Source organism: Artibeus jamaicensis, unplaced genomic scaffold (genome assembly GCF_021234435.1).
Source record: "Artibeus jamaicensis isolate MK-2021 breed Jamaican fruit bat unplaced genomic scaffold, CSHL_Jam_final scaffold_847, whole genome shotgun sequence".
Taxonomy (NCBI): Eukaryota; Metazoa; Chordata; class Mammalia; order Chiroptera; family Phyllostomidae; genus Artibeus; species Artibeus jamaicensis.
The window spans coordinates 16,788,823-16,806,351 of record NW_026522057.1 but is presented as its reverse complement, the minus strand read 5'-3'; the positions used below and the strand labels follow the sequence as shown (position 1 = coordinate 16,806,351).

General features: G+C 49.2%; 1 protein-coding gene across 1 annotated transcript in view; it reads left to right on the top strand.

The window, feature by feature from the left end:
• The window catches only part of NIPAL3 (NIPA like domain containing 3), a 43,641-nt gene extending 33,349 nt beyond the window's left edge, over positions 1-10,292 (top strand). The window contains exons 12-14 of the mRNA XM_053660464.1: positions 1,021-1,084; positions 2,802-2,896; positions 6,980-10,292. Of these exons, the coding sequence (XP_053516439.1) occupies positions 1,021-1,084; positions 2,802-2,896; positions 6,980-7,179 (359 nt within the window). The 3' untranslated portion in view covers positions 7,180-10,292. The remainder of the gene's footprint in view (positions 1-1,020; positions 1,085-2,801; positions 2,897-6,979) is intronic.
• The last annotated feature ends 7,237 nt before the right edge of the window (positions 10,293-17,529 follow it).

Genomic DNA, 17,529 nt, shown 5'->3' with positions numbered 1-17,529 from the left:
TTGCGGCGCTTATGCAAGGTTTCTTTAACCGTTTTGCTGTCCTCTGCTGGCCACACGGCCGTTGCGGGACACGCGCCCACAGGCTCCTTCCATGTGAATTCCAGAGATCATTAGTATACGAAGCCTCTGCAGTGATAAGGGCTCAGTCCGTGATCACTGTTACAATACTACCCTTTTCTTCTACTCCACCCCTAATTTAAAAAAAATTTTCTTTCCGAGGGGGCTTTAGAGGCTACAAGCATGTCAGAGTTAGTTTGTTTTTAAGTGTCTGCGATGACTAACATCTTTGAAGTGGCGGGCTGCTCTGGCTCCCTAGAAACATTACAGGGAGGAAGTGAGCTGAGGCCGGGCTGCTGCTGGATCAGTGCACAGTCAGAGAAAAGGGGGCCGTGGGGACAGGTTCAGGGGGTGAGTCAGGGACAAGCTGCTTTCGGACAGGGACAGTGCTGCCCATTGCTCCCCTCATTGCAAGTCTCGTGGAGTCCTTTTCAAACTCACTTTCACCAGGGGCCACATTAGCCTCGAGGTTGCCTTCAAAGGGCCGAATGTAATCTTAGGACTGTATCAGTGTAACTACTCCTTAACAGTTAAGCGAGAGCTTGGTGCTGCCGCTGGGTAGAATCAAGGTGCCAGGCTGGGTAAAACAAGGTGGAGGGCCGTGTTCGACCTGTGGGCCTTGTGTTTGCCACCTGTGCTTGGCATTTAAGAGAGAAAAGTAAAGATGCATGCCTGAGAGGGAAGTTGTGAGCATGCCCAGAGAGAGTGCACCATTTTTGTGAGTCGAGTATTATCTTGAAATAAAAAGCTAAAAATAGATGAAGATAAGAGGGGCCTAGGAGTGGGAGAAAGAAGACAATCTCTTCCCTTCAATGGCTTTTATTCCGTTCTTCTGGGGTGTCACTAAGTGCAGGCACAGTAGTGTTTGATTGCTTTGGTTCCCTGCGGGGAAGAGAGCTCAGCCAGCCCGACTCACGGCAAGCAGGCGATCTGAGAACAGCTCTCTCCCACTGTCCGCTGCAGGCGCAGTGTTCTACCTGGACTTCATCGGCGAGGATGCGCTGCACATCTGCATGTTCGCGCTGGGGTGAGTCCCGCCTCCTCCCTGGCCGCAGGGCCTCCTGAGCAGCAGCGTCCCAGCAGGCGGCCCCTCTCCGGTCCCAGCCTGGGCCTCTCAGGCAGCACTTTGTCCCCAGAGGTGACCGCTTTACTCCCCCGTGGGCTTTGGTTCCTTCCCCTTTCCTCTCTTCTGGTCTTTAATCTCCTTGTCATTTCTAAAAATCCTACTTCAGTACTTGAAAGGCCTCGCTCTCTGACCTCAGATCAAAGAAATGCATATTGAAGCTACATGAGGTGCCATCATTTTACAAAAACTAATGGGACTGATAATATTCCATGTTGGCAAGAGGATGAGGAGACCCTGAGAAGTTCTTTAATGTGGAAGAGGACAATTTGGCCATATCAGTAAAAATTGTAAATGAGCGTACTTTTGAGATAGCATATCATTTATAATCATTTGTCTTGGGAGAGTAATTGAAATGGGGCACAAAAACCCATGTATGAGGCTACTTGTTAATTTTCAAATTAATTGTATAAGCAAATAATCGGAAGCCACTTAGATGCCCGGCAGTAGGAGCAGGGTAAGTCATAGTGTATTTATACAATAAAGTTGCACGGTGCCGTTTTGAAAAATTGAGGCCAGTCTATTGGTATGGATACATTAGGTGGAAACGTTACTCTTTCTGTTGATGTGGAGTCTATTCTAAGATCCCACAGTTCCACCTCTAGATAAATATATTCCCAAAAGAAATGAATATGCATATTGACCAAATGACTTATACATGGATATCTATAGTGGCTTTATTCATAACATGTCCAAATGGGGTACAGCCCAAATGTCTACAGACAGGAAAGTGAAAAACACATTGTGGTCTCTGCAGACAGTGGGTTCGCCACAACAATTAAAACGAATGAACTAGAACACACAACAAAGTAGATGGATCTGAAAAACATTTGCTGGGTGAACGAAAGTAGCCATGAAAGAGTCATACACACTGTGAGGTAGCTTTGGAGAAGGTCAGAACCTGGCAAATCGAGCTTGTGTCGAGAATAGTCACAACAGTGGTTTCCTCTGGGGGACGGTGGCATAAACTGGGACAGGGCCCAAGGGCACTTTCGGGAGCAGAGGGGATGGCAGTGTCTTCTCCGTCAGCCTGGCGGTGATCGCACGTGTGCGTACACAGATGAAATTCATGAAATGGTAATCAGGGTTTGTTCATTTCACTGCACGAAAATTATACCTCAGTTTTTAGGAAGCACGCTTGTTTAAGCTCTAGGGAAATGGGGGAAAAAAAAAAAACAAGACTCTGGGAAAATATACGCCTCCCTGGGGTGTGAGATGGAGGAGTGCAGGGACTTGCATTTTTACTCGCTCCACTCCTGTACTGAGTAAGTGTGGGCTATAAAGAACTGCTTAAATTAAAACAAACCCTTTCCAAGGCAAGGTTCTGAGATGCGGGCTAACTACGAGTGAAGAGCCGCCCGAGTTTTGCCTGGGAGAGTCTAATTTATTCTGATGAAGGCTTGTGCAGAGTGCAGGCGTGTGGGGGTGTTATTATTCATCTCACATCTGCTCCCCGCTGGTCTCAGGCCCAGCAGCCTCCGCAGGCCGCTGGGCAGCAAACACCCCGCTCCACAGCTGCAGCCTCCGTTCTCCCATTTTTCCGTTACCTGGGTCTGGAAGCATCCCTCCCGAACTCGCTGTGGCCTTACTTCTCTGCCTCCCTTATCTCTCTGTCCCTCAGGTGCCTCATTGCATTCTTCGGCGTCTTCTTAATCACACGGAACAGGAAGAAGGCCATTCCATTTGAGCCCTATATTTCCATGGACGCCATGCCAGGTAATGTTAAAACCCCCGTCTCCAGCTGGCCGGCTCTCCCTGTAGAATGACTACTACTTCCCGTTTGAAAGCAGACAGCCGGCCGCTGGGTGTGGTCCAGGGAGGGCATGCTGTGCTATACTGGTGTGACTGTCTCTCTGTTCTTTATTTGTTTAATCTCAGTGTGCCGAAAAGGAGGTAATGGCTGAGGAGCCTCAGTTGGTTCTGAGTACATCTTGCCAGTTCCTGTGTCTATTTGGGGATCTTTTAAAGACCATCCTGATTCCCACTGGATATCATTAATTATGCTCTGCAGCCCCAGGCTTCACACCTGCAAAGGGAAAACCCGTTTAGCTGGAATGGATTGATCAGAGAGGGGCAAGGAAAGTAGGATGAATGAAATTCAGATACTATAACCTCACTCCCTACACCACAAAGGAGTGGATTGTTCTGGAAAGCTGAATTTCCTAGGACCTAAGAAGAGTTCATGCTGAGAAGCACAAGCCCGAATGCCCTTAAGGCCTCACAGGAGCAAGAATGTGCCATCGCTGAAGCTCAGCCCGAAATGGGTGTGGGGTGGCCAGTGGAGAACTGGAGAGGACCCGCCCAGCCCAGTGGCATCCAGATCGGAAAAGTTAGGGCTCTGGGCCAGCCCCCTCCAAGTCTGCTGACCTAAATTCTTTGGAGTTGCCAGGGACCACTAGCTTTCACTGTTTAACGCACACTTGTTATTTTCGCTATATTTGATAGGACTCTTTCCCACGCTTCATTAAGACAGTCTGATGAGCCCAATATAATCACGTTGGTGGCACAGAGCGCTGCATTGTCCAGAATGCTGTGGCGTAGGTGTGTTCTCAGGGCTGACTGAGGTGCCCCTGCCTCAAATGACCCCAGGGTTTGCGTGTCCACTTTTTGTACCATTTCTTCCTCCCTTGCTGTTAGGCCGTTGTCTGTCGTTCTTGCCGCTACCGGCCTGGGATTCCTGCTGTTACCAGCAGGGCAACTCCGTGTCCGTCTTGTCCTTGGCCCCCCCTTGTCTAAATTGTGTGTAAAATTACATTAAATGCACCCTGAGATGGGGCCTTCAGGTTTCCCCAAGGAGTGACGTGCATGGGCTTTGGTGCATGGACTTTTTAAACGTCTAACCAGCAGCTCAGATGCCTTTTTTGCTTACTTCCTTGTTCTTGGCTGTGTTCCGGATAGATGAGGGCGCTGGATAGCTGAGTTCCAGATAGGTGAGGTGTCAACTCCATGCGTGTGCAAGTCCGTGTATGTGTCCGTGTGTCTGTGCATTGATGAACTGTGTACGTGTGTGTATCTGTGGCAGTGTTTGTATATGCACATATACGGATGGATTTCCTGGTAGGAAACAAGGTAACCTAAGGTCATCCCGAAGACCAGTGTTTCTGTGGCTGGTTTGTGGACGTGGCCCGTGCTTCCTCCTTGTACTTTGTGACCCGTGGGAGGTAGGTGTTGGAGGAAGGAGACTCTGCCCTGTCGCTGTAGCCTGTCACACACTTCTGGGTGGACGTGTCCCGTGCCATGAAGTACGTGGGCTTCGAGTTCGGGTGATCTGGAGTCAAACCCCAGCTCTACCCCCGCCCGCTCTGCGACCTTGGCCTCCTTTCGGGATAGTGGCATAACATGCGACAGGCCCCTTGCACAGTGTCTGGGACATGGAAGATGCCTGGTTGAATTTGGTTTCACTGCCCTTTTGCTTTAGAACATTTCAAACGTTTGTGTGGCCTGAGGCCAGGTAGAACTTGGAGAGCACCGCTCCATACGCAGAGTGGCTTTCCTAGCTACTTGGTTTCCCTGACCAGCATCGGGGCCTTGCTCGTGGCCTCCCGGGACTGGTCTCTTCACAATAGACCGGTGCCTGCTGTTCAAGAGTCATTCGAGTCCCCCCAGTTCACTCCCTGTCAGAATTTGCCTGAGCTTGAAGTAATTTGAGCACCTGAAAGACTTCTCGAGAAGGAGAGAGGGAAAAGCAGTGCCTGGTGGGTAGGAGCTGGGCCTTGCTGTCCCCCGGCTGCACACACACAACCTCACAGAACATCCACATCCGGCAAGGCCGCTCTGTGACCTTGAAGGATCGAGACACAGACAGGGACCACTCCAGAATCATGTCCGAACACAGACGACACTTGAACATTGTCTGACCACAGAAAGGACCGACCATCCCCCTAACATGAGTGACCGCTGCTCTTAACCCTTCGTAGCATTAGCCTCAATCTGGTCTTCTCTCCTTCTAGATAAGAATTAGTAAGAGCTTTTATTATAGAATCATCTCCACTTCCTGACAGCATTTAATCCAAAGCAGAGCCCTGCTTCCTTACACCCTCCCCCAAATCACCTAACACAAACCCAAGTAATAAGTCCTTCCTGCTGTCTTCTTGCCGAAGCAGCCCACGGTTCCCCCTGGAGTCCATCTCCCTCCCTGCAGTGAGCTGGTGAAGCCAGGACTGTCAGACGATAGGTGTGTTCCTGGTGATTTGTGGCTGGAGAATATTGGCAAAATCCAAAAGCTCAGCTACACCTAGTAAGGCCACTCTCTTCCCTGAGGAGTAGGCTTCCCCTCCTCGTCCCCCAGATTCAAACCACAGCCACTTAAACTGCGTCCTTCCGATGACCATCAGCTCAGGCTTGTGCAGTGTGGTAGCAAAGCGTCTTCCACAAACCGGGTCTGCCCAGCCCGTTTGCAGAGTGAATTAGAGCACAGACCTCAGCGCCGGATCCCAGCTCTCTCTCATTGCTGTGTGACCTTGGGCAAGTTACTTCACCTCTCTGAATCTGTTTCAGATTCACACTCTTAGCATATCTCTGCCATAGGATTTTTAGAGATTAAGTGCAGGTGTGTAGGGTGGCCACGCAGCATTCCAGTTAAGAGTGTGGGCTTCTGCCCTGCCTGGTGCGTCTCAGTGGATTGAGACAAAAGAGTCGTCTCAGCTGGCTTGCGAACCAAAGAGTCGCTGGTTCAATTCCCAGTCTAGGGCACATGCCTGGGTTGTGGGCCGGGCCCCCGGTTGGGTGCATGTGAGGTAACCACACACTGATGTTTCTCTCCCTTTCTTTATCCCTTCCCTTCTCTCTAAAAATAAATAAGAGTGTGGATTTCAGAGTTTAAATGACCTGAGTGTGAACCCTGGCACCGCCACATAATCGCTTTGTGACCTCCGACTGCTTCATCTTCCTTACTGGTAGCTGTGAGGATAGAATGAAATAAAGTTTTCTGATCATGTCTGCCACCAAGTAAATGGTCAGCACACATCAGCCATTGTCATTATTCCTGCTGTTGTTATTACTACAGAAGCACTCAGCCCGGTGCCTAAGGCACATTAAGCAGTCAGCTGTCCTCTGTTTTTACCACTCACAGGAAACACTGTGCATTGAGTTTCTCATGATGCAGCCCGGGGACAGGCGGGTTCGAAGGGTCTTCATTGCCTGCAGGGTCAGACTTGGCCTCAGAAAGCACCAGGCCCCCACCGGGCTAGGGGAGCTGTAAAGTAAGGCTAAAGGAGTCAGTGACTGGAGTCTTTGCCCTCAAACGTACGTGGAGATCCAACATCACTGTGCCAGAGCAACTAGCAGAGGGACGCCTCAGCCTGTGCATGGCTCGGGGGGGTCGACCTTACGGTCAGGCTGTCCCTCTGAGCTCCTCGATGCATCTGTCACAGTGACGTGTCCATGGCACAAAAGTTACCTTCTGTCAACAATATGATGATGTTTTCTGGATCCTGATTTAACTCAGAAAAGTGATGGCATCTACCATGTTCAAAGCACAGTGCTGGTCCCCCCACCCCCAACCTCCTGGTGGCCCAGAAAGGCACTCCCCCCATTCTAGATCGACCGATGGTTCCTCGTGACAGGGGTTGGTCTGTGTGCATACTTCCTGAAGATGCCTCCCTTCCTGCTTAGCAACCATAATGTTTCCAGTGTATATTTATGGGTGTTCTTTTTTCAATCTAAAGCATTCAGGAAATTGACAATGCACATGATTAGCTCTTGAGCCCTGTGATTAGTCTGTGGTGGGATAGAGAGAGGTGCAGCCTCCTTGGGCCCGCGCACTGCCTAATGATTTGGGGGAAATGGCTTTCATTTCAGGTATGCAGAATATGCATGACAAGGGGACGGCAGTGCAGCCCGACCTCAAAGCTTCTTTTTCCTACGGGGCGCTGGAAAACAACGACAGCATTTCCGAGATCTATGCTCCTGCCACACTGCCTGTCGTGCAGGAAGAACACGGCTCGAGGAGCGCCTCTGGCGTTCCCTACCGAGTCCTGGAACACACCAAGAAGGAGTGAGCCCGCCTCGAGGGGGACTTAACCTCCCCTCCACTTACAGCTGCTCAGGCCAGGCTGTCAGTGGTCCGACTCCTAGTTCTAAAACTTGCCTTTCAAGTCTAATTTTTGTAAACCAGGAACTGTGTGGACAGGGATCTTGAAAAGGCTTTGTCTTTGGCAGAGGATGTTATCTTGGTCTTGGGAATTTCACACACTGGGGGTGAGGGGAGAGGACAGAAGCAGGACTCTGCGGGTGGAAGGGTGGTCCGCCTCTGCCTGGTTGGCCACGCCGGACTTGGAAAGCCTTCATCATCCTTGAGGTCAGTAACTGTGCTTCCTCAGTCACGGACCAAAGGCTTCCACGTTCCTCAGAGCTGAAGCGAGGCAGAGTCTGCTCTTCCTCTCCAAGTCCAGGGAGAGACTGGAGACCTTTAAGTCTCGCCTTTCCCCACCTCATGTGCGGGCCTGACCTCTGCCCCTCTCACTTTTGCTTCCGTATTTGTGATAACATTTGTGTGGCCTTCACATAGCCCAGTGGGCCAGCCGTGGGTGGGACATTCTGGCATTCGCCGGTAGGAAATGCACTTCTGCCTCCCATAGTCTGCCCTCCCAGTGAAAATGTGCTTGATGTGTTTATAGTGGATCTGCTCTGAAAACTAACTTGATTTTGGTTCTGTGAACTGTTTGCTTGCTCTCCCTCCCTGCCCCTAGAGGAATCGGGAAGTTAAGAGAAGAAGGATGAGAACAGGACAGGGGCAGAGCGACGTCGCTCCAGCCCGTAAGGGAGGGAGATTCGCTCTCCATCCTGCAGAATGGGATCACATCACTTAAAAAGGGTAGACAGGAAGTCTGGCTGTTTTACATGTATCTTCCTGCACACCAGTGCCCTCTGGGAAGATTGAGGCGTTGCTCACCTCCTTCCATCCTCTTCACTATAGATCAGCAAACCAAGCTGGAGTCACTGGTTAATGTCTTTGGAGTCAGCACAGACTGTTTGGGTCCCCATCCCCATGTATACATGTCTGGGAGACGCACACAATCTCCGAAATGGAGCTACGCAGGCTTCTTTCTGGCTGCAAACCTTCTTCCCCTAGACCGACTGTGCGTCTTCGAGAACTTGCAGGTAGAGGTTTGCAAACCTTAATGAGCCTCAGGATCCCCTAGAGAGTTTCCTTAAAATGCAGAACCCTACACCCCAACCACAGATACTCCAAGTGGGACTGGGGTAGGGCCCAAGAGTCTGCATTCTTAACCAGCAGTACAGGTGGCTCCAATGCCGGTAACCCACGGATCACACACCTTGAAAGCCTAGTGTTCGGGAGGATCTGCTTTAAACCCCCCAGGGCCCGACGAACTCCTACTGGAAGGTTGGAGTGACCATTCCTTGTCTCCTTCCCAGGGTTCGTTAGGCAGGTCGTGCAACCCCTGAAGAAGCAGAGGCGGTTCTCCGTTCATTGATTACCACTTAGAGCTACACTTACTGCTTCCCACGCAGCCTTTAACTACCGGGCAAGATAACAGTGTTAAGAGACCAGTGTTGATAGATCATTAACCTTTATGGATTGTGCTTAATACTGATTTAGTACCTTGACTTCAAAAACTGACTGTTGCCTGTGGTAACACTTCTGTATTGTATCTCGGCCACTTCCGTACTGTCTCTTACATGCCTAGGCAAGCAGCCGGCGATGAAGGACCTTTTTCCCTTTAGGATAGGTATCAACTCCATGCAACAATATTTATGAGGCATTCATTCACTGTTTGTTAAGCATCTGGATGGTGAGAGCAAAAAGTAAGGATGGTTCCTGCCCTCCAGGCCAGCAGCTGGGGGAGACACAAATACCCAGGAGGGGAACCGGCAGGGAAACCAGCAGGCCAGGCCAAGTGCACTAGTGGACCACAGATAATGAGTTTTGGAGGCCCCGCTAAAGGTCAGGCCCAGAGCTGAGAAGGAGGGATTCAAAGTGGAGGTGGTTTTGGCCCCATTCCTTGATGAGAGGCAAACTCAGCAAAGTTTGGGCAAAGCATAGAAGGTTGAGTGGTCACCCCCACACCCACCCCCCAGGTGGAGGAACCAGCATTTGCAAAGGCACAGAGGGAAATCACAGGAAAGGGGAGCCAGGGAGGGGGTGGGAGATGAGCCTGGAAAAGGAAGCGTTGGAAGCTGAATCACAGATGGCCTCAAATGCCTGGTGAGGAGTTTAAAGTGACCCTAGAAGACGTGGGAGTCATTGATGGTTCTTGAGGAAGGGAATGGCAGGATCAACACCGATTAGAAAGGAGGGACACTTATGCAGTGTGGGGGAAGGATCTGAAGTGCACAATAAGTGCACTTTTCAAGGTCAAGCGGCAGTCCTGTAAGACAGAACACAAAAGGGGAAATAAAATCGTTTCATTGCTGTTTGGGGGATGATGACATCAACTGTACACTCACATCCCTGAATCCTGATCTCCTCTCATGGCTCTAACATCCCCCAACCCTCTTGAATGTTCTAAGCAACATTAAATATCACGCCTCTTATCTATTTCCTAGCAGCCACGCAGTTACACTTGGGTTTAAATTTTTCAGTCACTCTGTGGCCTTTCTCTCCCTACCCTTCTCCCCCCCTTGTTTAGAGGCTGGGATTCTGGATCCCCAAATCAGAGATCAGAACCAGCTCTTCACAGACTGGTTCCTGTGGGTTTTGACAAGAGCTCAGTGCCCCACTTCCTTTGACCCCCCTCCCATGAGGCTCCAGGTCTGATGACCCCATCCCATTAAGCTTCAGGTCATGTGGGGGGCTCGGCAACATGGAACTGCATGCTGAGTAGGGAAGGGGGGGCTGGCATCCCTTTACTTTTCTGGCGGAAACCAGCCAGCGGGGTGGTGTGTGGATACCAGTCGCCCGTCCCGGTCGTGTTGGGAAGTCTCCACTCTGCAACCTTGTGAATTCTACATCTAGTCCAACACTGGCTGATAAGCAAAAAAAAAAAAAAAAAAGATTGTGTGTTTCTTTGAGAAGCTATGTAAATGAAGTCACCTTAGAACATATTCTATGTGGATGCTTATATTTTGTTAACTTCTTGACTAATATGGCATGTCTTATTTTTTCAAAAAAAATGTGCGTGCTAGGTGCAAATAAAATTATGAAGTGGTATTTAATTTTAAAACAGCCCACGTGACACCTGTTGAGTGTGAGTCTTATATTTGGCTAATCACTTTCTGGAGTTATCTGGAGCAGTGCTGTCCAATAGCACTTTCCGTGATGATAGAAACGTTCTATGTGCTGCCCGGTATGGCAGCCACGACCCACGTCCATTCTGATTGAAGTAAATCATGGTGATTCGAAGAAAGAAAGAAAACAGACTCTACTCTGCACATTTCCAGTCTGCTGCAACCATTGTCAAAACTGAAGACTCCTAAAATCAGGAAGGGTCAAAGCTCCTTGGCGGCTTCTGAAGTTACACAGCCAGACACACCAGAGCTCTGAGTCGATTCGCCTCGAGTCAGCTCACTAACGCCGACAGCTTGGTCTGAGACCCACTTGAATAAATGTGTTTATCTAATTTGCATTTCGGTTTTAACCCATCCTTACAGGCCTCGCCAGACCATGATTTTGGCTAGCAGTGTTTTTCCTCTTTATACCCAGATTATTGTCCCACAAGTGCCTGAGAGCGGGAAGTTAACCCCCTTCAGGGTGACATTCTCTCCCCCACCCACATCTGCTCCTTGGAGAGATTCTCAGGGAGGGTTTACAGTGTCCTGGGTACTCTGCAGCATCTCTGGGGCTTCATGTTCCCATCTGCCGCGACCTCTGCTCTAGCAGCCCCTTTGAGACCAGCACTCCGTGAGGTCAGCTGCCCCCCTGCTGGTGACCTCTGACCCTCTGGTCCTAGAGAGGAGACAGCTCTTGGGCCTCCCCCTCCAAAGCATGGACTGGGCCCTCAGTGGTCCCTGGAAATGGCTTCTTGTGAGCCAGCCCATCAGCAAAAACAACCATGGGGTGGGGGGCTCACTTGGCTCCAGGTAGGTCTCCTCACCATGGGGCCAGCAACCCATCCCTTTCCCCTTTACCAGGTTTCTCCAGACACATGCCAGTCCAGACCTGACTGACCCTGGGCCCAGAAAGAGCAAGTCTTTCCTCAAGAACTTGACTTACGTCTGCCTACCCAAATAATCCCAACTCGGTGGCACTCCCAGAACTGAGGCAACTCAAGCCTCCACCCTAGAATCAAAAAATATTTCAAATGGTAGATCTTTCTAGCTTCAGAATTCTTATTAAGGCCTTCACCAAGCACCCTCGAGGGTGGAGCCTCCATGAATGGGATTAGTGCCCTCAGTGGGAAAGGCCAGGAACGAGCTGGCTCTCCACCCTGTGAGGGCTCAGAGAAGACAGCGGTAAACCGAACAGCTGGCACTCACCAGAACCTGGTCCTGCAGGTTCCATGCGCTCGGACTTCTGGCCTCCAGGAGTGAGAAATAAACTTCTGTTGTTGAATAAGCCACGCAGCTTATGGTATTTTGCCGTAGGGACCTGAACTGAGTGAGCCGGTCAGTAGGCTCTTTTCTCTCCTTCTAGGAGCCGGCTTTGGGATGCTGTGGCTGGAACTCTGCCAGCTGCTCCCTGCTGGGAGCCTGTGAGAGGGACTGCAAGGCTGCAGGGGGCTCCTTCCTGTCTATTTCCGGTTCCTTGCCTACCACCCGGCCACCCTTCTTCACGCTAGGATAGCAGCAGCCGAGTCGAGCTGTGCAGTGCTTCCCGACTCCTGCACAGTCAGCTTCGTGGTACCCCCTCCTCAGAGATCTGGGTCCTAGCTCCTCTTACCTCTCTCCCTTTTTTTTTTTTTAACAGCTTTATTGACATAATTCACATACCACACAATTCACTCACTCACAGTGTACATTTCAGTGTTTTTAGTGTGTTCACGGATATATGCGCCCATCACCATTGGTCAACTGGAGAGCATTTTATCACCCAAAAGGAAACCCCCAAAATAAATGTCGCCAGGGACGTGGGGAAGCTGGAATCCTTGTGTATTGCTAGTAGGAATATAATAAAACAATGCAGCCACTACAGAAAACAGGTGGTCTCTCAAAGCATTAAAAGTAGAGTTACTGCCATATGACTCAGAAATGCCACTTCTGGGCACATATGAAAAGAATTGAAAGCAGGGACTCAGAAGATGTTTTCACACCCGTGTTCACAGCAGCACTAGTCACAACGGCCAACAGGTGGACGCAACGCCGTGCCCACCAACAGAGGAAGGGGGGGAAGAAAAGGCGGAGCGTGCTCAATGGAACGTTCTTCAGGCCCTAAAAGGAAGGAAATTCTGACTTGTGCTGCAACATGGGTGAACCTTGAGGACATTGAGTGGAAAAAGCGAGACCCGAGAGGACAAACACTGAATGATTCTATTTACGTGTGTGAGGCACTTCAAGTCGTCAGAGTCCTAGAGACAGGAAGTAGAATGTGGGTTGTCAGGGGCTGGGGGAGGGGCAGGGTGGGGGCCAGGGAGTTTTTGTTTATTGGGTAGAGTTTCAGTTTGGCAGGACGAAAAACGTTCTGGAGATGGATGGAGGCAAAGACTGCACATCAGTGCAAATGTACTTAATGTCACTGAATTGCACACTTAAAAACAGTTAAAATGCTAACTTTTACATATATGTTGCCATAACTTAAAAAAAAAGAACCCCTGCACCCTTCTGCTATCACCTCCTTAGATTCCCCATCCTACCTCCTCTCCCGGCCTCAGGCAACCTCTAACCTCCTTTTTGTCTCTACAGAGTTCCCTATGTTGGATTTCCGTGTGAATGGAATCGCACGATACATGGACTTGTGTGTCTGGCTTCTTTCACCTTACATCCTGTCTTCACAGTTCACCCAAGTTGTAGCGTGTATCCAAGCCTCATTCATTTTTATGGCTGACTACCCTCTTATCTTTTAACTTTTAATAACTGCAGCCACTTCCCTCAGTAACTTTCCTCCTGGGAGTCATAGCTGCGTTCTGCAATTGCTCTTCCATAATCCCTCGGAGTTCTTTTTAGCCTGTTCAGTTACTAGGTAATAACTTTATGCGTTTCTAGATAACAGTTCTTTATACTAAATTCTTCCTGGTCAAATCACCAGTATGACTCCTGTCTCCTGACTTACTCTTAACTGACAGTTAAGAAAAATCAAAATAATTCGAATCCCCAGGCTACTCCTACAGCTGCCCATTTTTAATGTCCCATTTTCTCCGTGGTGCTCTCTGCACCCCTTCCTTCCTGACTATGGTCATGTGACTGTTACTCTCCTTGGCCCATCCGCAGCTCAGATGAACCAGGAAATAATATCTCCTCCCAACAAAGTCAAGGGCAGCATACTTTAAAGAGTAACCCCTTCCAGGAAGTGTAGCGTTGCGTTGTTCGAATACACCCGATTTTGTTTATCCATCCTTCTTTTGCTGGGGACTTGAGGTATGTCCAGTTCGGGGATATTATGAATAAAGAGCATTCTTTGTACAAACCTTTTTGTTGTTGTTGTTTTGGTGGACATTTACTTAAATTTCCCTCGAGTATATATCTAGGAGTAGAATTTCTGGGTCATAGGGTAGGTGTACATTCAGCTTGATAAAGTGGCACAGAGCTTCCAAAAACGGTCATCTCCGTTTACATTCCACCGACAGCCCATGAGTGCAAGGCAGGGGGTCTTTTATCACTTCTGCTCCTTCCCCGGCACACACCGATGCAAACATAACACAGACATTCTAAAGTGCTGACTTTTCAGTCTACTCAAACAAGAAGGACAGAATCTGAAATGAAATCGCCCATCTGGAAATTCTCCCGAAAGGCCAGAGACAAGCTACTCCAGATCTGCAGCGTCACCTGACGGGCCCGCCTTCGGTTTTCCAGGGCAGCAAAACACTCACCGGCCTTGGCACAGCTTCCAAAGGGATCAAGCCACAAGGGATCGATTTCTCTCTTTTTTTCTCTCTGCCCGAAACTCAAACCTCACAATGATGAGGAGGAGAGGGAAGAAGGGAGGGCTGGAAATGTGAAACTGTGTAAAGTTCATTCATAACCAGCATTTATTGCGCACTGTGCCCCACCTTGCTGGACGCAATGGCAAAGAGGAAAGATGGGGAAGATTCCATTCTTGTTCTCGAGGTTCTCATAACCTAGTTGACAGATGCAAGATGGAAACTCTTCCTGGGCCCACCGTGTAAAGGCTGATGCTGTTTCGGATCCTTCCCTTTGCCCTTCTTGGGTTCTATTCTGTGCTCTCCCTGGGGCAGCTCTTCCGAGCCCATGATTTCAACTACTCACCAAGCCTCCCCCCCAAGTCACTACACTGGGGCTTAGTTCACACTCAGGCTCCAGACCTATATTTTCCAACCACTTCCATCCTCAACTCCTCTCTAATGCTCATAACTTACATATAATTCACTGGTTAATTTTGTTAACCTCGCCCTTCTAATATAGCCAGAATCATACTATTTTTCACCACTTCCTCCCCTGTGACCCTTGCCCAACCCACTATCATCTCTGGTATGCATTTTTACAATAACTCCACCAAAACCAGGACTGCTATGTCACCGCTATTGCCAGTTCCTTATCGCTTCCCTTTCTTTTGGTAAGAGCAACTTGAATTGCTTTTCATGGCTGTAACCTTCAGGGTTCCAGCAGAAAGTTAACCTGAGGGCAGCTTGGAAAAGGTTATTTACAAATATGAGGACATTGTTGAGGGAAACGAGAAAGAATGATGGTAATATAGTCTGAGATTCCAACAGAGAGGACCCATTACTGCATCTAGGCCAAGAGAAAGGAGACTCTATCGAAGAGTCATTTGACAGAAGCCTTGGTAGGTGGATGTGGCCTGCCTGCAGTGACCTAGAAGGGAAGGGGCCTGTGAAATATAATACAACCCTTACTCCATCCTTCTCCAACCTGCTGACCTCCTCCTCATGTCATCTATTGGATAAATCCAAATGTCAGCCAGAGGCACCCATTGGAGACATCCGCGCAGGTCGGTGTCGTGAGGCGCAAATCAGGAAGGAAAAGGGTGAAGAGGAGACCTGAGGGGAGCAATGGAAAAGACCTCGCACAGGAAGCCACCTCTCCCTGTACTCGGTCCATGAGATCTGAGGGCTGCTGACCTCAGCCCAGCTCCAGGGGGAAGCATGTGAGCCAGGCCTGGGCTGTGAGAATATTCCAAGCTCCTTCTCAAGAGGGTGGTTACGTGATGTACAAGTAGCCAAGTTAGACCAAGAAGCAGCAGCCCTGGGACTTTGGCTGACAATGTGGAGGAAGAGAAACTCTCTTTCTGGCGCTAAGATTGTGACTGGAAGTTGTAAGCAGCCATTCTGTCATCTCATCGGGAAAGGCGGCCAGAGAATGAAAAGTGAACTCAAAGAAAACAGAGTTAGGAAATGAAGAACAAAGACTACATCCTGATGGGACAGTCTATGCCCGTGGATCCGGCCATGTCTTAAGTCTGTGACTTTTCTGTTACATGAGTCAACGAAATCCACTGTTGCTTAACCCAGTTTGAGTGGTATATTGCACGTGAGAAAAAAAAAAGACTCTTAAATAATATTTAATAACTCAAAGACCAATGCAAAACTGTACTTATATGTCCAAATATACTGTCATTTCTATGGAATGCCCTTCCCATATTCTCTACCTAGAAAACTCCTACTCAAATAGCCTCTTTACTGCAGAGCTTCCCCTTAATTTTCCAGGCAGAACTGCTCACTTCTTCCTCTGCTTTTGTCAGCACTTTACAAATACCTCTGTGAGTGCATAAAATTGGATCACAGTTACTGTTTACTTACCTGTCTTTCCTCACTGTGAGCCCTCGAAGGCCTAGATTCGTGTGGGCCTCACCCTTTCAAGCCCAGTGCCCTGCACAGGGCCTACAGGGAAACTCTGAGTTAGGGCTAAACCAGTCTTTCTATTTGGGGACTTCTCAGAGCCATTGCTACACTTGTGTGCATTTTGGATCCCCAACAAGGGGTGCAGAGTGCTGCAGTTTCTGAACTCAGTTGACCTAAAAACTCTTTTTTTTTTTTTGCTGAAGTTGCTGTGTTAGAGGAATTTAGAGAAGGAAAATTACTGTGCTTCTTAGGGCAACAGTGAAAGAAGTGGTTCTTAATAACTATTTGTTCAGTAGATGAAAGAGAAGAATCTGGTTAGGCCAAGGTGGGAGGCAGGGGCGGCGGCCAAGCTGCAAGCAGCAAGCAGCAGAAATAACAGAAACAATGAGCAGGAAGCAGGAGGGGGTGATCCTCGGCTGTAACCCTCTGATGGTGCAGAGTCAGTTGTGAAAGTGATTCGGACCATAATCCAGCCCTGTGTCCTTAGTATTTAATCCAGCCTTTAAATCTAACGGAGATCGGATGTATTCCACACATGTGAATCCTTCTTTTGCCCCCCTGAGACCCAGGTGCTCAGTGCCAGACAACACTGCCTCCTTGATTTTGACCTTCAATGTGCTTCACTTTGACTCAGAGGGGGTTATGGGTGGGTGATCAGAGCTGATTTCCTCCAACTTCACATTCTTAGGACAAACTCCTTTCTGGTACTGTGCCTCTGTTTCCCTCTCTGTAAACTAAGGAAAGAGACACAGGCTCCCCCCAAGCTTGGTCCATTGTCTTTAATAAGAAGAAGAAGAATAAATAATATCATCATCTACCAAATAAAGCCCCGTCCTACCACTGTAACTTTGAACAACTCATTGAACAGCTTAGGCCCTTGTTCTATTTGTAAAATAAGTGTAATTATGCTCCACTGTCTCCCAAGGCTTCTGAGAGAATCAAGCAAGGCTGTGCGTGGAAAGCGTTTTGTAAACGGGAAACTAAAAATGTAAACATTATTGATACTTTATATAGGGGGAGGAGGAGAGCCATGGAGGAGCAGGTGGAGGGCGGCGGCAGTATCCCACCGTGGTTAAGACCTAGCATGAGGATCTGCACATCCAAGTGCTACCTACAGCTCAGCTACCTACCAGCAGCCTCTTGTCAGGCAATTAAGCACACAGAAACCCTCCTAATCTATAAAATGAGGATCTTAATATCCGGCTCGCTGCTTACCGTGAGGTTAAATGAGGTAAAGCTCGCGAAGCACGAGGCGCATTGTACATAGTAACTGGCCCTCCATAAATGCTCATATATCCCTACTATTCCTGTGGCCGACACATTACGCAGGAAAAAGATAAACTATTTCTGGTCACGATGAAAAATGAAAAGGTCGCCAAAGGTCCTGTGGTCATGAGGACCTAACGCCGCCGCCGCAGCACGACCGTGCACACCCTACCGCCCGGAACACGAAAACCGGTACTGCGGGCCAAGCGCGCGCGCTCGCGCGCCCAGACCCCGCCCGCCCCCACGGCCGCGCGCCAGGGGCGGGACCGCTTC